Source organism: Pleurodeles waltl, chromosome 6 (genome assembly GCF_031143425.1).
Source record: "Pleurodeles waltl isolate 20211129_DDA chromosome 6, aPleWal1.hap1.20221129, whole genome shotgun sequence".
Classification (NCBI taxonomy): domain Eukaryota; kingdom Metazoa; phylum Chordata; class Amphibia; order Caudata; family Salamandridae; genus Pleurodeles; species Pleurodeles waltl.
The window spans coordinates 967,710,604-967,728,903 of record NC_090445.1 but is presented as its reverse complement, the minus strand read 5'-3'; the positions used below and the strand labels follow the sequence as shown (position 1 = coordinate 967,728,903).

Here is an 18,300-nt window from a genome sequence, read left to right as displayed (position 1 = left end):
ACAAATCAACTATCTGGAGCTTCAGGCCATCTGCATACCACTGAATGCTTTCCTTCCCCACCTGCCTCGCAAGGTTTTTCTAGTCTTGATGGACAGTATGACAGTCATGTATTTTCTACAAAAGCAGGCGGGGGGAAGGTTGTCTTCACAACTATCACACCTGTCTCAGACTATATGGAAGTGTGCAATTTAACACAACATTACCCTGTTGGCCAAATACCTTCCAGGGACAGACAACGACTTTGCAGGATGCATCAACAAGTCCACGAATGGAAACTCCACCTACAAGTCCTCCATCCCATCACGTGGACCTTTTCGCCATGACAGAAAACACAAAATGCCTAAACTTTGCCTCCAGGTATCCACACCCACTATTCAAGGGCATCGCAAAATGGATGAGTTGGACAGGAATATTTGCCTACTCTTTGCCACCTCTCCCTCTTATTCCATTTTTAGTTTGGAGGCTCAAGCAAACAACGATTATTGTGGCTCCCACAAGTTCATGTCAGCCCAGGTTCACCGCACTTCTAGATCTTTCAGTAGTCCCACACAAGAAGCTCCCCAACAGGCCAGACCTTCACACGCAGAATCAAGGACAAATCAGACATCCAGACCCCCAAATCATTCAACCTTGCAATTTGGTTCCTGAGGCCATAGAGTTTGACTACCTTTTGATAACCACATTAGTGTATGAATATTTTCAAGGAAGCCCGTAAACCTACCATTAGAGCATGTTAGGCAGCAAAATGATATAATTTTGTTTGCTTCTGTCAAACAAGATAAATTGACCCTGTCAAAGCCATGGAGAAGGGCATCATCTGTTACTGCTTCATTTGATAGAAAAGCTAATTTGGCTTACACTTCCACATGGTAACATTTAGCTGCAACAGCTGCTTACCATACAGCACCTTTCAAAATACCAGTAATCAAAACTTTAATGGAAGGATTCTACGGGTCATTCTCCTTAGGGTTCCCCCAGCACTCTCCTGGAACCGTAACATTGTTCTGTACTTCTGTGAAGAAAAACAGCTTGCACAACTCCAGCCCAACACAAGATGGCGGAGCGTACAGAGCATGTGAATTTACAGCACTAAGTGCCACGAACAGATACTTACAGGGTAAGTAACATAATCCTTATGGTTGGATAAAGTGCAATAAATCTTGTTTAAAGAAAAAACTGTGAAGATACAATTTTGGAGAATGGAAAATTACTTACTTGTAATCATAGCTCTCTGTCATGAAAATCGTAATTGAAGTCAAGCACAACCCACATTCTCCAATGCAGAAACATGAGGATTTGTAAGGTAAAGCAAACTGTAGTAATTACGGGTATAGGACCTAAGGAAATAATGATGCTGCAGACTTCCTTAAAGAAATGTAATTTTACAGACTTGTAATGCGGCTGCCTATATTGCTCCATTGCCCCCATTTCTTTGTCTCCTTTTAAACGTTTGTGAAAGGTAGCTTGCTACTTAATATTTTGTTAGTGACATAGTTTTTGATTTTAATTGACTTGCTTATGAAGGGAAACATAACTTCAGTGATAATTCCTATGATCGAGAACTAGAAATACCAGAAAGTAACTTCATTCTGCGTCATCCGCAGAAAATACACTGCATAAATCTTTCTCATGAAACTTCTTGATGCCACGTTAAGTGGGCAGAGCGATCTGTGTAACATGTTACAGACAATATTTAGCTTTCCTTTATACTTCAAAAAAGATATTTTGGATATTGAACAATGCATATTTTTAGAACTGCCAGTTACGTCTGTGTATTCATTACAAAAGCTGCTAGGGGTTGTCTTTTGTGACACAGTATAAGAGAAGATTCATTGTTGTTGTCAGGGTAAGGTCTCTGTTATTATGTGTGCTTTCTGGTGTCCACAGTTATCCAACATTTTTTGGTAACGGTAATTGCCCAAAATGAGGTTAGTGACACAATATTTATCAGCAATTTTAGAATGGGTTTTTATCATCTCCCAAGTATATTCAACTTTCAAATCCTAAAGTTCTGAAATATAGTAAGGTGATGTTTACGTGTAAAAATCTGAAATAAGGTCTTAAAACTAGTGTTTAGCTGAAAGTTGGAAATTGATCAGCTAAGTATGGCAAAATATGTTGTGCATACTGTTGTTATATCTTTTAATTCAGGCGTTTGTTTTGTTTATTGGAACGGAGATGGAAAGATAGGAGGTGAAAAGTCACCCAGTGCAGTTAATGCATCCTTATGTTAGCTGCTCAACGAAGTGCCTTGCACAGGTACAAGGTATTAAACGCTGCCCATATGTGGAGTCATGTTGTTCTAATAATGCTTTAACACTGATAGATCTTTTACCAGCCTATAAATTGAGGAAGGAAACTTATATTTTCACAGCACATATATGGCTCACTACACACATCGATACACCACATCTTTAGAGGTAAACCTTTTTTGTTTTCAGTTCATCCATGTAATTAAATATGGTTTTACAATATCAAAGTATGTCTTATGTTTTTTCCCAAGGACACTGCTATGAGCAAATTGTGGTTCAAACAAGATGATAAATTCTTCTTACCAAAAGCATGCCTTAACTTTGAGTTTTTCAGGTAAGTTTATTTTTAATGTGTGTCTCCAGGTAAAACCTGTTTTCCTTTCTTCGCTTTATGGTCACATGCCACAACGTTCACTACTCAAAGGATTATAATTTGTCACAATAATTGTTTATAAGAAACTTTTCTATTATGGTTTGTGGTATTCGTTTGCAGCAAGAAATCTATTAATTAATATATTAAATATAGTACAAAAGATTGTGTGAAGTAAATCTCAATATTCTTTTAGGACTGTTAATTGTGAGCTAAGAGAAAACCTTACTTTTGATGGTGCTTACTTGGTTGCAGTATTAATTGAATGTTAACCTTTAAGAATAGTTCAGGCACTATAGTTTTAGTGATAAAGGATGTCTTTGGGGTACCTGTCTGCTTCCTTTTTAAAGCTGAGCACCAGAATGCATATGTTTACCATATCATCCATAACACAATGGCAAAATATATTTTCTGATCTGTAATCATCTGTTGGTAATCATCTGTTGGTAATCATCTCTGTTGGTAATATCTACATTTGTTTCTAGTTGTGTTAATGCGAGTTACTACAATATTGTAACCTTCATAGATTCACATGCTGAATCAATGCCCGTCGTCGAGATGGGAGTCACAAGGTACCCTAGAAAAGCAATGCAGTGTTACGTATAGACTAGAAAGGACCTAGGCCCATCAGTTTAGTAATATATCATAGTCATATTAAAAAAAGAGACCAAACCAAGGTTTCAGCCAATCATGCAGCATTATCCCCTGGAACACTTCTATGAGAAGTGCCAGTCCCTCAGATTTTCTACCACACGTCATGCAATGGAGTCTCCACTGAGCTGTGGGCAGTTCTACATTTCCAGACATATGCTAGGATATTGTCAACTGCATCTGTATATATATCTCTATCCATCTATCCATTTTTATCTCTTCTCCTGCTACAATTCTGACTCCTGACATGTAGTCCCAGCCCCTTGATATACCTCCATAAACAAACTGTTGTCCATAGATTTTAATTTGTTTTTGTATCATTAGAGAAGTAATTTAGCTTGGGTCGACATTGCTGATCCGGGACCATTTTTTTTCTGGACAACAAATTTAAAAATGGTGGATATGTTGCAGTGCTGGTGTAATATTTCAGAAACCCTGAGTCCTATTTACTTTATTTTTGTGTGAAAACATAGGTTTTGGCGCTCAAGTAGTCTTATACAGACAGGAAATAAATCCTCAGAGCAACCTTTACACCATTTTCCAAAATGGTGGCTCTGTAAGATGTTTTTAGCGATCATATTGGTAATTTATTTTAATTTTGTTTTAGGTTTTCAGTTGATTCAAATTTGTAAAATGAGCGAAGCAGCTTGTAGCCGAGGATCTTTACCTCCTGTGAGTGTGTTGCTAATTATAAAATCTGAGGACTCCTTCAACATAAAAAAATGTGTCATATGTATAACTAATCCAAAAGGAAAGCGAACATCAACTGCAGCTGGACAGAAGAGATTTTGAGATGCTGCAGAAATACGGCAAAACAAAGTTCACAAAAGATTGAAACTGATGAGTGAAGAGGATCAAATATTTTATCATGGTAACAACAAGTGTGACAAGTTGCATACAAAAGAAAAAAGCCTGGAAAACAATTGTCAAAAAAGAGCTGAAACCAGTGAATCACAACAAGAATCCAAGTCTTCTGAGAAAGCAATGACAATCAAACTCAGTGCCTATCCACTTAGAAGATTGATGGCTAAACCTCGTCCACCTCCAACAACTGTTCAGAACGCAGAGGATCTTCAATGTGTTATCTGTGGTTTAGCCAGAACAAGGGCCAAAAAGAATGACAAAAGAACATAGTACAGAGTATGTGCCACTCAAGGGGCAAGCATGTTTTTATCTGCAGCTAGTTTCTTCCAAGATAAAGTTTTCAGCTGAGCAGCTGATCTAAACAGCAAGGTGAATGTATTTACAGCGGATTTGTATGCCCACCCGAACTGCATGTGTGCATACAGTCTAAAATATGAGGCAGTGTAGCCACCAGCATTCATTTAAGTTTGCAATCTTTGAAAAAGCAAAGGAAGTTTTAAAGCCACTCTTTAGTGCTGGCTGCGGGTTCATACTCTGAGATCAGAGAAATAATGGTCAAAATTTATGAAGCTTCACTGATCCATAATAAAGAAATTACGATTTTCCTGGTGTGAATGTACAATGACAGAATTAATTTTTGTCAGTCTAACAAAAATAATAAGCCACTTATTGTGTTTTCACCTGATTTGACTCCTGAAGATCTTGCTGCCAAAATAGGATCACAGGAGGCAGTAAAATCGGTTGGAACTATTTTAAGAAATGTCCTGAAAGATTTAGATTTTGGATTTAATGACAGATTTTGTGATGTCCCAGAGCTCTGCAAATCATGGAAGTCACCAAGAATGCCTGATGTTGTCTTAACATCATTCTTTACATCAGTCTTTAATATCAGCAAAGCAAAACTGTTACAAACTAAAGTTCTCGAGTTTGGAACAGAAGCCCACAACCTTGATGATGGCTTTGACTATATAAACGAAGAAGTGGAAGACAAGCCCTTGAACCGACAGGCTTCTGCTTTGCCAATGTACTGTATTTTCCGAATCATGTTTTATGAATTACATCACGGTAAAAAGAAAACTCAGCTACAGATGACTGCACACGCAGTCTATGACAAGTGCAAAAGTAGAGAGCTAATCACTTCAGTGAATAGGATTGGTGTATCAAGACGTTCTAATGGCATAGTTCGGAGCATGAACTTGTTAGCAGCTCATGCTGTAAAATCTTGTGAATCCGACAGCACATCACTTCCAAGTCACTTTACCAGGAAAAGATTTAGAATTGCTGCTCTTGAAAATTTTCATTTTGAAGACGGCTCTTCTGTGTGTGGAATATCCAGCAAACAATACTGCCATGGTGCTTTTTCAAGACTGTACCAATGAAGTAGCTGCTGGAAAAAAAACTGCCAGCTGTAGGCATAAACAAGCAAAGCTGCAAACTTATAACCCAACTGCCTTGCCAACGTATGCAAAATCACTACATCAACATGTCCCAGTCCACCAGTAATTTTAAAAGTGGCTGAGGAAATGGATCTTCTTCTACCTGATGCTGCAGTCCTCAAAGCTGCTTTAACTGAATTTATCATATCGCTTAATCAGTGCAGACTGAAGGATAAAGACAAGCCAGTTCCTCTGTGGGCTGAAATTCATACTCTGATCTTCCAGAATACAGTCCCACTGAAGAATTGTTGTAGGAAGTTGGCTCTGTATGTGCTATTTCAAAGTAAGGATTAGCATGCACAGAGTCCAAGGGTTCCCCTTAGAGGTAAAATAGTGGTAAAAATAGATAATACTAATGCTCTATTTTGTGGTAGTGTGGTCGAGCAGTAGGCTTATCCAAGGAGTAGTGTTAAGCATTTGTTGTACATACACATAGACAATAAATGAGGTACACACACTCAGAGACAAATCCAGCCAATAGGTTTTTATATAGGAAAATATATGTTCGATGGCATCTGTCGCTGTAGATACACATGGTATGCATGAGCTCGCCATCTGGTGTTGGGTCGGAGTGTTACAAGTTGTTTTTCTTCGAAGAAGTGTTTTCGAGTCACGGGACCGAGTGACTCCACCTTCTGTGCTCATTGCGCATGGGCGTCGACTCCATCTTCGATTGTTTTCTTTCCGCCATCGGGTTCGGACGTGTTCATGTCGCTCCGAGTTTCGGAACGGAAAGATAGCTGAAGACGGAAGATTTTCGACGGTATCGTTGCGATCCGGTTACAGATAGACACATACGACGACGCGTTGAACATCGAAGCGCTTCGGTGCCCTTCGGGGTAGATTTCGGCACCCCGTCGGGGCCTAGTCGGCCCGACCGCGTGGAGGACAACGCCGATGGATCGGACCCCGTTTCGATTCTGCCCCGAATGCCACAACAAATATCCTTATACGGACCTGCACTCGGTCTGTAATCTGTGCCTGTCACCCGAGCACAGTGAAGAATCCTGCGAGGCCTGTCGGGCGTTCCGGTCCCGAAAAACTCTGCGCGACCGTCGAGCGAGAAGACTGCAGATGGCGTCCACGCCAAAAGAGCGTCGACAGTTCGAGACAGAAGAAGAACAGGAGGAATCCTTTTCCATCCAGGATTCAGACTCCGACGAGCTACACTCTACAAGAACTGTGAGTAAGACGTCGAGATCAAACCCTAAAAAAGGAAAGAAGGCCCAGGGGACGCCACTGCCAACCGGCCATGGCTCCACCCAAATTCTCGGTGACCAACAATCGGCACCGAAAAAGGCCCATTCAGTGTCGAGATCGTCCGACTTCGGTCGAGACACCGGCACGCAGCCTCCTCGGGACCGAGAGAGTGCTAAACAGAAGCATCGACACCGAGAGTTCGGTGTCGACACCGATCGACGCCGAGACAGTGGCGCCGAAGACCATAGAGGCCAAGAATTTTCGGCACAGAAAAAGAGGAAGGTTACCTCGGAGCCGAAAAAACAATCGACAGGGCTTTCGGAGCCGAAAAAAGCGACATCAGACCCTGTTTCTGGCTCCTATACCGAAGAGCATTCTATGTCTTCTCAAATGAAGAAACATAGATTTGAACAAGAACTGCAATCCACTGACGTGGATCACACGCAAAAGCGTATCTTTATTCAGCAGGGGACTGGGAAGATCAGTACCCTTCCACCTGTCAAACGAAAGAGAACGCTTCAGTTTACTCCTCAGCAACAAACAACACAAAAGGTAACACCTCCTCCCTCGCCTCCACCTGTAACTCCGGCTTCGCCAACTTACACCCCGTCACATTCGCCAGCTCACACCGCCATGAGCCACGACGACCAAGATCAGGATGCGTGGGACTTGTACGACGCACCAGTGTCTGATAACAGCCCAGACACATACCCAACTAGGCCATCACCACCGGAAGACAGCACAGCCTACTCACAAGTGGTGGCTAGAGCAGCTCTATTCCATAATGTGGAACTACACTCGGAACAAGTAGAGGATGATTTTTTATTTAACACCCTCTCCTCAACCCACAGCTCCTACCAAAGCCTGCCGATGCTCCCAGGCATGCTACGCCATGCAAAGGACATTTTCAAGGAGCCAGTTAAAAGTAGGGCAGTGACGCCTAGGGTGGACAAAAAGTATAAGGCGCCTCCTACGGACCCTGTCTTCATCACCTCTCAGCTGCCACCAGACTCTGTGGTGGTAGGGGCTGCCAGAAAACGGGCAAACTCACACACTTCTGGGGATGCACCTCCCCCAGATAAAGAAAGTAGGAAGTTCGATGCAGCCGGGAAGAGGGTTGCTGTCCAAGCAGCAAACCAGTGGCGCATCGCAAATTCACAAGCGCTGCTAGCGCGATACGACAGAGCCCACTGGGATGAGATGCAGCATCTCATTGAACATCTCCCAAAAGATCTGCAAAAAAGAGCAAAACAGGTTGTTGAGGAGGGTCAAAACATTTCCAACAATCAAATACGCTCCTCCATGGATGCAGCAGACACGGCCGCAAGAACCATTAATACGTCGGTTACCATCCGTAGGCACGCATGGCTCAGAACGTCTGGATTCAAGCCAGAAATTCAGCAGGCAGTGCTTAACATGCCAGTAAACGAGAAACTTCTGTTCGGTCCGGAGGTCGACACAGCTATAGAAAAGCTCAAGAAGGACACTGACACTGCCAAGGCCATGGGCGCACTCTACTCCCCGCAGAGCAGAGGATCTTATAACACCTTCCGCAAAACACCTTTTAGAGGAGGGTTTCGGGGTCAGGCCACACAAGCTAGCACCTCACAGTCCGCACCGCCCACCTACCAGGGACAGTACAGAGGAGGTTTTCGGGGCCAGTATAGAGGGGGGCAATTTCCTAGGAATAGAGGAAGATTTCAAAGCCCCAAAACCACTACCAACAAGCAGTGACTCACACGTCACTCACCCCTCCCACACAACACCAGTGGGGGGGAGGATACATCAATATTACGAAGCATGGGACAAAATAACTACAGATACATGGGTCCTAGCAATTATCCAACATGGCTATTGCATAGAATTCATGCAATTCCCTCCAGACATACCACCAAAATCACAAAATTTATCAAAATACCATTCACAACTTCTAGAGATAGAAGTTCAAGCACTACTGCAAAAAAATGCAATAGAATTAGTACCAAGCACACAAATAAACACAGGAGTTTATTCACTGTACTTCTTGATACCAAAAAAGGACGAAACACTGAGACCAATTCTAGACCTCAGGGTAGTAAACACATTCATCAAATCAGACCACTTTCACATGGTCACACTACAAGAAGTGTTACCATTGCTCAGAAAACACGACTACATGACAACCCTAGACCTCAAGGACGCATATTTCCATATACCAATCCATCAATCACACAGGAAATATCTAAGGTTTGTATTCAAAGGAATACATTACCAATTCAAAGTATTGCCTTTTGGTTTAACAACCGCTCCAAGAGTATTCACAAAGTGCCTAGCAGTAGTCGCTGCACACATCAGAAGGCAGCAAATACATGTGTTCCCGTATCTAGACGACTGGCTAATCAAAACCAGTTCGCTCACACAATGCTCAAACCACACAAATCAAGTCATACAAACCCTCTACAATTTAGGGTTCACCGTCAACTTTGCAAAATCAAACATTCTGCCAAGCAAAGTACAGCAATATCTAGGAGCCATAATAGACACGACAAAAGGAGTAGCAACGCCAACTCCACAAAGGATCCACAATTTCAACAGGGTCATTCAACACATGTCTCCAAACCAAACAATACAAGCAAGAACAATACTACAGCTCCTAGGCATGATGTCCTCATGCATAGCCATTGTCCCAAACGCAAGACTGCACATGAGGCCCTTACAACAGTGCCTAGCCTCACAGTGGTCTCAAGCACAGGGTCACCTTCTAGATCTGGTGTTGCTAGACCGCCAAACTTACCTATCGCTTCTATGGTGGAACAGTATAAATTTAAACATAGGGCGGCCTTTCCAAGACCCAGTGCCACAGTACGTAATAACAACAGATGCTTCCATGACAGGGTGGGGAGCACATCTCAATCAACACAACATAAGAGGACAATGGAACATACATCAAACAAAACTGCATATAAATCATCTAGAATTATTAGCAGTTTTTCAAGCACTAAAAGCTTTCCAACCAATCATAACCCACAAATACATCCTTGTCAAAACAGACAACATGACAACGATGTATTATCTAAACAAACAAGGAGGAACACATTCAACGCAGTTAAGCTTGTTAGCTCAAAAAATATGGAAGTGGGCAATCCACCATCAAATTGGTCTAATAGCACAGTTTATTCCGGGGATCCAGAATCAGCTGGCAGACAATCTCTCTCGAGATCACCAGCAAGTCCACGAATGGGAAATCCACCCACAAATTCTGAACACCTACTTCACACTCTGGGGAACACCACAAATAGACTTATTTGCAACAAAAGAGAACGCAAAATGCCAAAACTTCGCGTCCAGATACCCACACAAGCAATCCCAAGGCAATGCCCTATGGATGAACTGGTCAGGAATATTTGCTTACGCTTTTCCTCCTCTCCCTCTCCTTCCTTACCTAGTAAACAAATTGAGTCAAAACAAACTCAAACTCATTTTAATAGCACCAACGTGGGCAAGACAACCCTGGTACACAACACTGCTAGATCTGTCTGTAGTACCACACATCAAACTGCCCAACAAACCAGATCTGTTAACGCAACACAACCAACAGATCAGACACCCGGACCCAGCATCGCTGAATCTAGCAATCTGGCTCCTGAAATCCTAGAATTCGGACACTTACAACTTAGCCAAGAGTGTATGGAAGTCATAAAGCAGGCCAGAAGGCCATCCACTAGACACTGCTACGCAAGTAAGTGGAAAAGATTTGTTTGTTACTGCCATCATAATCAGATACAACCACTAGAGGCAACTCCAAAACATATAGTAGATTACTTGCTCCATTTACAAAAAGCAAAGCTAGCCTTCTCTTCTATTAAAATACACCTTGCAGCAATATCTGCATACCTGCAAACTACATATTCAACTTCCTTGTATAGGATACCAGTTATCAAAGCATTCATAGAAGGGCTTAAAAGAATTATACCACCAAGAACACCACCTGTTCCTTCATGGAACCTAAACGTGGTTCTAACAAGACTCATGGGCCCACCCTTCGAACCCATGCACTCTTGCGGAATACAATTCCTCACCTGGAAAGTTGCCTTTCTCATCGCCATTACATCTCTAAGAAGAGTAAGTGAAATTCAAGCGTTCACAACACAAGAGCCTTTTATACAAATACATAAAAATAAGGTCGTCCTACGACCTAATCCAAAATTTTTACCAAAAGTTATTTCTCCATTCCATCTAAATCAAACGGTAGAATTACCAGTATTCTTCCCACAGCCAGATTCTGTGGCTGAAAGAGCACTACATACATTAGATGTCAAAAGAGCATTAATGTACTACATTGACAGAACGAAGAACATCAGAAAAACTAAACAGCTATTTATTGCATTCCAAAAACCTCATGCAGGTAACCCAATATCAAAACAAGGTATAGCCAGATGGATAGTTAAATGCATCCAAATCTGCTACCTTAAAGCAAAAAGACAACTGCCCATTACTCCCAGGGCACATTCAACAAGGAAAAAAGGTGCTTCAATGGCCTTTTTAGGAAACATCCCAATGCAAGAAATATGTAAGGCAGCCACTTGGTCTACGCCTCACACATTCACCAAACACTACTGTATAGATGTGCTATCCGCACAACAAGCTACAGTAGGTCAAGCTGTATTAAGAACTCTATTTCAGACAACTTCTACTCCTACAGGCTAAACCACCGCTTATGGGGAACTAACTGCTTACTAGTCTATGCATACCATGTGTATCTACAGCGACAGATGCCATCGAACTGAAAATGTCACTTACCCAGTGTACATCTGTTCGTGGCATCAGTCGCTGAGATTCACATGGACCCACCCACCTCCCCGGAAGCCTGTAGCAGTTCAGAAGTTACCTTCAATTTTGTACATTTGTATATATATTACTTAATCCTTTAATAGGTACATACTTACATTTTTCATTGCGCGGGCACTATTACTATAGTACAACTCCTACCTCACCCTCTGCGGGGAAAACAATCGAAGATGGAGTCGACGCCCATGCGCAATGAGCACAGAAGGTGGAGTCACTCGGTCCCGTGACTCGAAAACACTTCTTCGAAGAAAAACAACTTGTAACACTCCGACCCAACACCAGATGGCGAGCTCATGCATACCATGTGAATCTCAGCGACTGATGCCACGAACAGATGTACACTGGGTAAGTGACATTTTCATTTCTTAGTTTATTTTAAGAACCATAGGTTCAAATTCTACATGTAATCTCTCATTCGAAAGGTATTGCAGGTAAGTACTTTAGGAACTTCAAATCATCAAAATTGCATGTATACTTTTCAAGTTATTCACAAATAGCTGTTTTAAAAGTGGACACTTAGTGCAATTTTCACAGTTCCTAGGGGAGGTAAGTATTTGTTAGGTTAACCAGGTAAGTAAGACACTTACAGGGCTTAGTTCTTGGTCCAAGGTAGCCCACCGTTGGGGGTTCAGAGCAACCCCAAAGTCACCACACCAGCAGCTCAGGGCCGGTCAGGTGCAGAGTTCAAAGTGGTGCCCAAAACACATAGGCTAGAATGGAGAGAAGGGGGTGCCCCGGTTCCGGTCTGCTTGCAGGTAAGTACCCGCGTCTTCGGAGGGCAGACCAGGGGGGTTTTGTAGGGCACCGGGGGGGACACAAGCCCACACAGAAATTTCACCCTCAGCAGCGCGGGGGCGGCCGGGTTCAGTGTAGAAACAAGCGTCGGGTTTGTAATGGAAGTCAATGGGAGATCTAGGGATCTCTTCAGCGCTGCAGGCAGGCAAGGGGGGGGGTTCCTCGGGGAAACCTCCACTTGGACAAGGGAGAGGGACTCCTGGGGGTCACTTTTCCAGTGAAAGTCCGGTCCTTCAGGTCCTGGGGGCTGCGGGTGCAGGGTCTCTCCCAGGCGTCGGGACTTAGGATTCAAAGAGTCGCGGTCAGGGGAAGCCTCGGGATTCCCTCTGCAGGCGGCGCTGTGGGGGCTCAGGGGGGACAGGTTTTTGTACTCACAGTATCAGAGTAGTCCTGGGGTCCCTCCTGAGGTGTTGGATCGCCACCAGCCGAGTCGGGGTCGCCGGGTGCAGTGTGGCAAGTCTCACGCTTCTTGCGGGGAGCTTGCAGGGTTCTTTAAAGCTGCTGGAAACAAAGTTGCAACTTTTCTTGGAGCAGGTCCGCTGTCCTCGGGAGTTTCTTGTCTTTTCGAAGCAGGGGCAGTCCTCAGAGGATGTCGAGGTCGCTGGTCCCTTTGGAAGGCGTCGCTGGAGCAGGATCTTTGGAAGGCAGGAGACAGGCCGGTGAGTTTCTGGAGCCAAGGCAGTTGTCGTCTTCTGGTCTTCCTCTGCAGGGGTTTTCAGCTAGGCAGTCCTTCTTCTTGTAGTTGCAGGAATCTAATTTTCTAGGGTTCAGGGTAGCCCTTAAATACTAAATTTAAGGGCGTGTTTAGGTCTGGGGGGTTAGTAGCCAATGGCTACTAGCCCTGAGGGTGGGTACACCCTCTTTGTGCCTCCTCCCAAGGGGAGGGGGTCACAATCCTAACCCTATTGGGGGAATCCTCCATCTGCAAGATGGAGGATTTCTAAAAGTTAGAGTCACTTCAGCTCAGGACACCTTAGGGGCTGTCCTGACTGGCCAGTGACTCCTCCTTGTTGCTTTCTTTGTTCCCTCCAGCCTTGCCGCCAAAAGTGGGGGCCGTGGCCGGAGGGGGCGGGCAACTCCACTAAGCTGGAGTGCCCTGCTGGGCTGTGACAAAGGGGTGAGCCTTTGAGGCTCACCGCCAGGTGTCACAGCTCCTGCCTGGGGGAGGTGTTAGCATCTCCACCCAGTGCAGGCTTTGTTACTGGCCTCAGAGTGACAAAGGCACTCTCCCCATGGGGCCAGCAACATGTCTCTGGTGTGGCAGGCTGCTGGAACTAGTCAGCCTACACAGACAGTCGGTTAAGTTTCAGGGGGCACCTCTAAGGTGCCCTCTGTGGTGTATTTTACAATAAAATGTACACTGGCATCAGTGTGCATTTATTGTGCTGAGAAGTTTGATACCAAACTTCCCAGTTTTCAGTGTAGCCATTATGGTACTGTGGAGTTCGTGCTTGACAGACTCCCAGACCATATACTCTTATGGCTACCCTGCACTTACAATGTCTAAGGTTTTGTTTAGACACTGTAGGGGTACCATGCTCATGCACTGGTACCCTCACCTATGGTATAGTGCACCCTGCCTTAGGGCTGTAAGGCCTGCTAGAGGGGTGTCTTACCTATACTGCATAGGCAGTGAGAGGCTGGCATGGCACCCTGAGGGGAGTGCCCTGTCGACTTACTCGTTTTGTCCTCACTAGCACACACAAGCTGGCAAGCAGTGTGTCTGTGCTGAGTGAGAGGTCTCCAGGGTGGCATAAGACATGCTGCAGCCCTTAGAGACCTTCCTTGGCATCAGGGCCCTTGGTACTAGAAGTACCAGTTACAAGGGACTTATCTGGATGCCAGGGTCTGCCAATTGTGGATACAAAAGTACAGGTTAGGGAAAGAACACTGGTGCTGGGGCCTGGTTAGCAGGCCTCAGCACACTTTCAATTGTAAACATAGCATCAGCAAAGGCAAAAAGTCAGGGGGCAACCATGCCAAGGAGGCATTTCCTTACAATTGTGAAGAAAAATCTGAACTTTTTAAGTACTGGGTAAATGTTTTGCACATGATAGCTCTTGTGAAAAGCTTGATACAAGCTGATTGTGAAGGTCATTGGGAGCTGCACGTCAAGACTGTGGAGTCACTGATTGCTGTCTTTCACAAATTTGATTGCATAAACTACCTGAAAGATGGGACATGGTATTCGGACAGAGTGAAGAAGCTACAGGTGGAAAACCCATACCTTGACAGAAATTTAATCCAAAGGCATTTTGTGGTGAAAGACAGAGGGGGAAGGTTCAATGTTGTGCCGTCAGATATGAAATTGGAATAAACGACCCAGAGATTACATAAGGGCTCCAATAGAATTGTTAGTCGGACACATAAAAGTGAACATGTTATTCAATGGCAGCTGGTTTACCATGAAGTCCTTTATATTTGCAGTGTTTTCAGAGAGATGACAAACTCAAAATTAATGGACCATCGTGAAACTGTTCCTCACCACGAACTTGTGAGATAGAGAGGGGAATGTTTAATAAACATGTTGACAGTCACCTTCATTTCATGCAGCAGCAAGGAAACACCTTTGAAATGACTGAGCCTATGCGACTACACAACTTGGTGACCAAACAATATGTGGACAGCAATATAAAGACACATCTGTAGGTGTCCTGGAACATGGATCAAAACTACATGCAGAACAGAAGCAGGATAGATTTATATTGAAAGAGAAAAAGCTGTTTGACATAATCACTTAACCTAAACTGCCATGCTCTAATTACCATAGAGTTTCGTCAAACCAGCCACTTCAAAACAGGTTACAAAAAACAACTTTCACAAGCACATAGAGAGATGAATATAACAAAAGAAAGGGGTTAATTTATCAAGGACATTCCGTCGTATGATCTTCTTCCAACAAACTCATTATTTGGTGGAGATGCTGCTAACAGGCCAGTAAAGCACAGACTCATACAAGAGCTTGAAAAAAACTTTCACCTGAAGAATTTCAGTTTGAAAAGGTGTACTCATTAAAAACTGCTGTTGTTGTGGACTATATGTCACAATTGCGATTGGTCAAGATTTCATCCATGCCAAACTTCAGCGAGGTTGTTCAGACTGTTCTACGGATATCAAAGTCAGCGTAAACCTTGCAAGAACTGCACATTCTCTTTGACAGTTATCTTGAACTATCTTTCAAAGAATGTGAGAGAATCAGACGAATGTCTACAAGTGCAACATTTGACCTTGCCTGCTTCAAAAATTTGACACCTATTCCTGTGCAACTTGATAAATTCTGGTCATCAACATCGACAAGATGAACTTCGAGATGTTAACATGCCAAAACATTGCTGATACTTTAGTGACCACTGAATTGCCAATTATTTCAAGTGGAATGATTGTCAATGAGGAGTTGGTGCATGCAGATATATATTCAAAAGGTATGGGCTGTATTGTTCAAGAACTTAACAGCAAATTGGAGGAAGCTGACCTTCATGTTGTGCGACACGTTGAGTGGGCTGTTCAAAATGGTTCTAATCGAGTCCTTGTACTGTCAAATGACACAGATGTTATTATTGTGCTAATTAAGTTTGTTGCAATGGTCATAAGTCAAGGTTTTACAGAGTTATGGATATGTTATGGAACAGACGAGAAACTAAACGTAATCCCGACTCACATTATGTATAAGAAACTTGACCCAGAGATGCCTAATATTCTTATCAAGGCACTTTGATTTTTTTTTACTGATTATGGCACTATGAGCAAAATTGGAACATAGTTTGGAGCTTTAACTACTGAACCTGTGAAGTTTCTAAAAGGATTTGCTGAGTCAGAAGAAGAATGTGACTTTAAAGAAGTAGAAATACCTTGTGCAAAACGAGTTCTGACTGTCATACATGTGACTATCTTTGGTGCAGTGAATTCAAGAGATCAGTCCCGCTAAGTGACCTTCCACCGATGTCATATTCTGTGCATTGACACGTTAAAAGAGCGTTCCATTTGATCAGAAGATGTGTAAATGTTTTGGATCATGCATCTATAGAGAAAGATCTATGTGAATTTGTTGGGACGATATTGGTGGGGTGCCAAAACCTACAAAATTTGTAAAGCCTCTAACTTGCACGTACATGTACTTGCAAAACCTGTGCTACAAAAAGATGGCCCTGTTGAAATGCTGTTCTCAAATGTTCAACATTCTGCAAATGTACCACGAGTGATTGCCAAAACAAATAAAGTGAACTATGAAAATGTGTCTAAAACAGGAGTGATAAACATTATTTTTTTTCATATTCAGATCATAAAATGTTTTTGGTGCATACACAAAAGCATTAAAATACATTATTCATTTAATTTCGGTATATGTCTTTTCCTTTATTATAGCCACCATTTTGGAAAAATGGCGGGGTTACTCTGAGGAGGTAATTTCTGTCTCTATAAGACTGCTTGACCCCTAAAACCTATTTGTGACACCAAAATGAAATATATAGGTCTCATGGTTCCTGAAATATTACATCATCAATGCATATTCCCCCCTTTTTAAAAATGTCTTCCCGAAAACATTGTCTCGGATCAGCAGTGTTAACCAAGCTAAATTACTTGTCTAATGATCCAAAAATATAAGTCAAAAATGAAAATCTCTGGACAAAAATGTTTTATGGAGGTATAAGAGGGAGGTGGGATTAATGTCAGTACAGGCAAAAAAGGATTTATTCTGGCCTTGTGACACCTGTGGGAAAAAGAGGCTTTATTCAGATGATCATCATCAGGATTGTGTACATTGCCTTTATCTATCTCACAAGCCCAAGGACTGCAAGGCATTTCACACTTTCTCCTCAAAATTTCTAAAAGGCCTTGAGGGAAGGCTTTTTTATGGCTCCAGAACCTCAAAACAAGAAAAGAGCCTGTGTAAAATTAGGGAAACAACGAAGATTCACAGTCTTCCTTTAAGAGACTTGAGAAAAGTGAGAGAGAGGTTTCAGATTCTGATTTCTCTCAGGATCCTCCTAAAAAAGCCTAAAAAAAGACCTCTAAGGGGTCTCACAGAGAGAGAAGACCTAAGTCTCATCAAGAAAAGCACATTTTCTCACATCAAAAGGGGCAGACAGATTCATCTCTCTCGTAAGCGACCTAAAAAATCTAGGTCTGAATCCCCTACAATGCCACCTCAAGTTTCCCACAAATTTAGGAAACCTTCATCTGCTCTGTCAATGGAGAGATGGCCATTGAGTGTTTCACCATCTACGAGAAAAGCATTGTCGGTCCCTTGGACGATGACAACCACAGCAGCATCTCCATCCTCCATTACATGTTCAGTGACTGTCGTTGATAGCGGCTTTCTCGATGACGACCTCTTCTGCATCGCAAGCCCCCATACCATCAACAATTACAATAATCGCAGCTTCAGTGACTTTGCCATCAATGGTGCCCCCGTTGATCAATAGCGCGAACCAACTACAGATCAATGGGTCTTAGACCTTCTTCAAAGTGGCCATACTTTAGAGTTCATACAAAAAAACACTCCCAACCCTTCCACAAACCTCCACTCAAAAACATCTGCAGCTCTTCAAGTTGAAGGTCAATACCATGCACCAAAGAAAGTGCTGTAAAGTGCGTTCCAATAGCTCAAAAAGGGAAGGGCTTCCATTCAGGTTTTTTTTTTTTTTTGGTCCTAAAAAACTCAAAGCAATGGCACCCAATCTTGGATCTAAGAAACCTGAACGCCTGTCTCAAAAAAGTCATTCTGCATGGTCACATAGCAAGACCTACTACAGATTCTCAACCAAGGAGATTATATGTCAACCCTCAATGACCAAGATGCTTATTTTCATGTTCCCATACACCAAAAACACAAAATGTTTAAAAGATTCACAGTTAGGTGACAGCCACTACCAGTTCAAGGTGCTTCTCTTTAGCCTAAAATCT

General features: G+C 42.9%; 1 protein-coding gene across 3 annotated transcripts in view; it reads left to right on the top strand.

Moving 5' to 3' along the window:
• Positions 1 to 18,300, top strand: part of IDE (insulin degrading enzyme) — a 754,741-nt gene that overhangs the window by 417,765 nt on the left and 318,676 nt on the right. For all 3 annotated transcript variants that reach the window (XM_069239810.1, XM_069239807.1, XM_069239808.1), the window contains one exon: positions 2,505 to 2,587. In XM_069239810.1, coding sequence (XP_069095911.1) covers positions 2,505 to 2,587 — 83 coding nt within the window. The remainder of the gene's footprint in view (positions 1 to 2,504; positions 2,588 to 18,300) is intronic.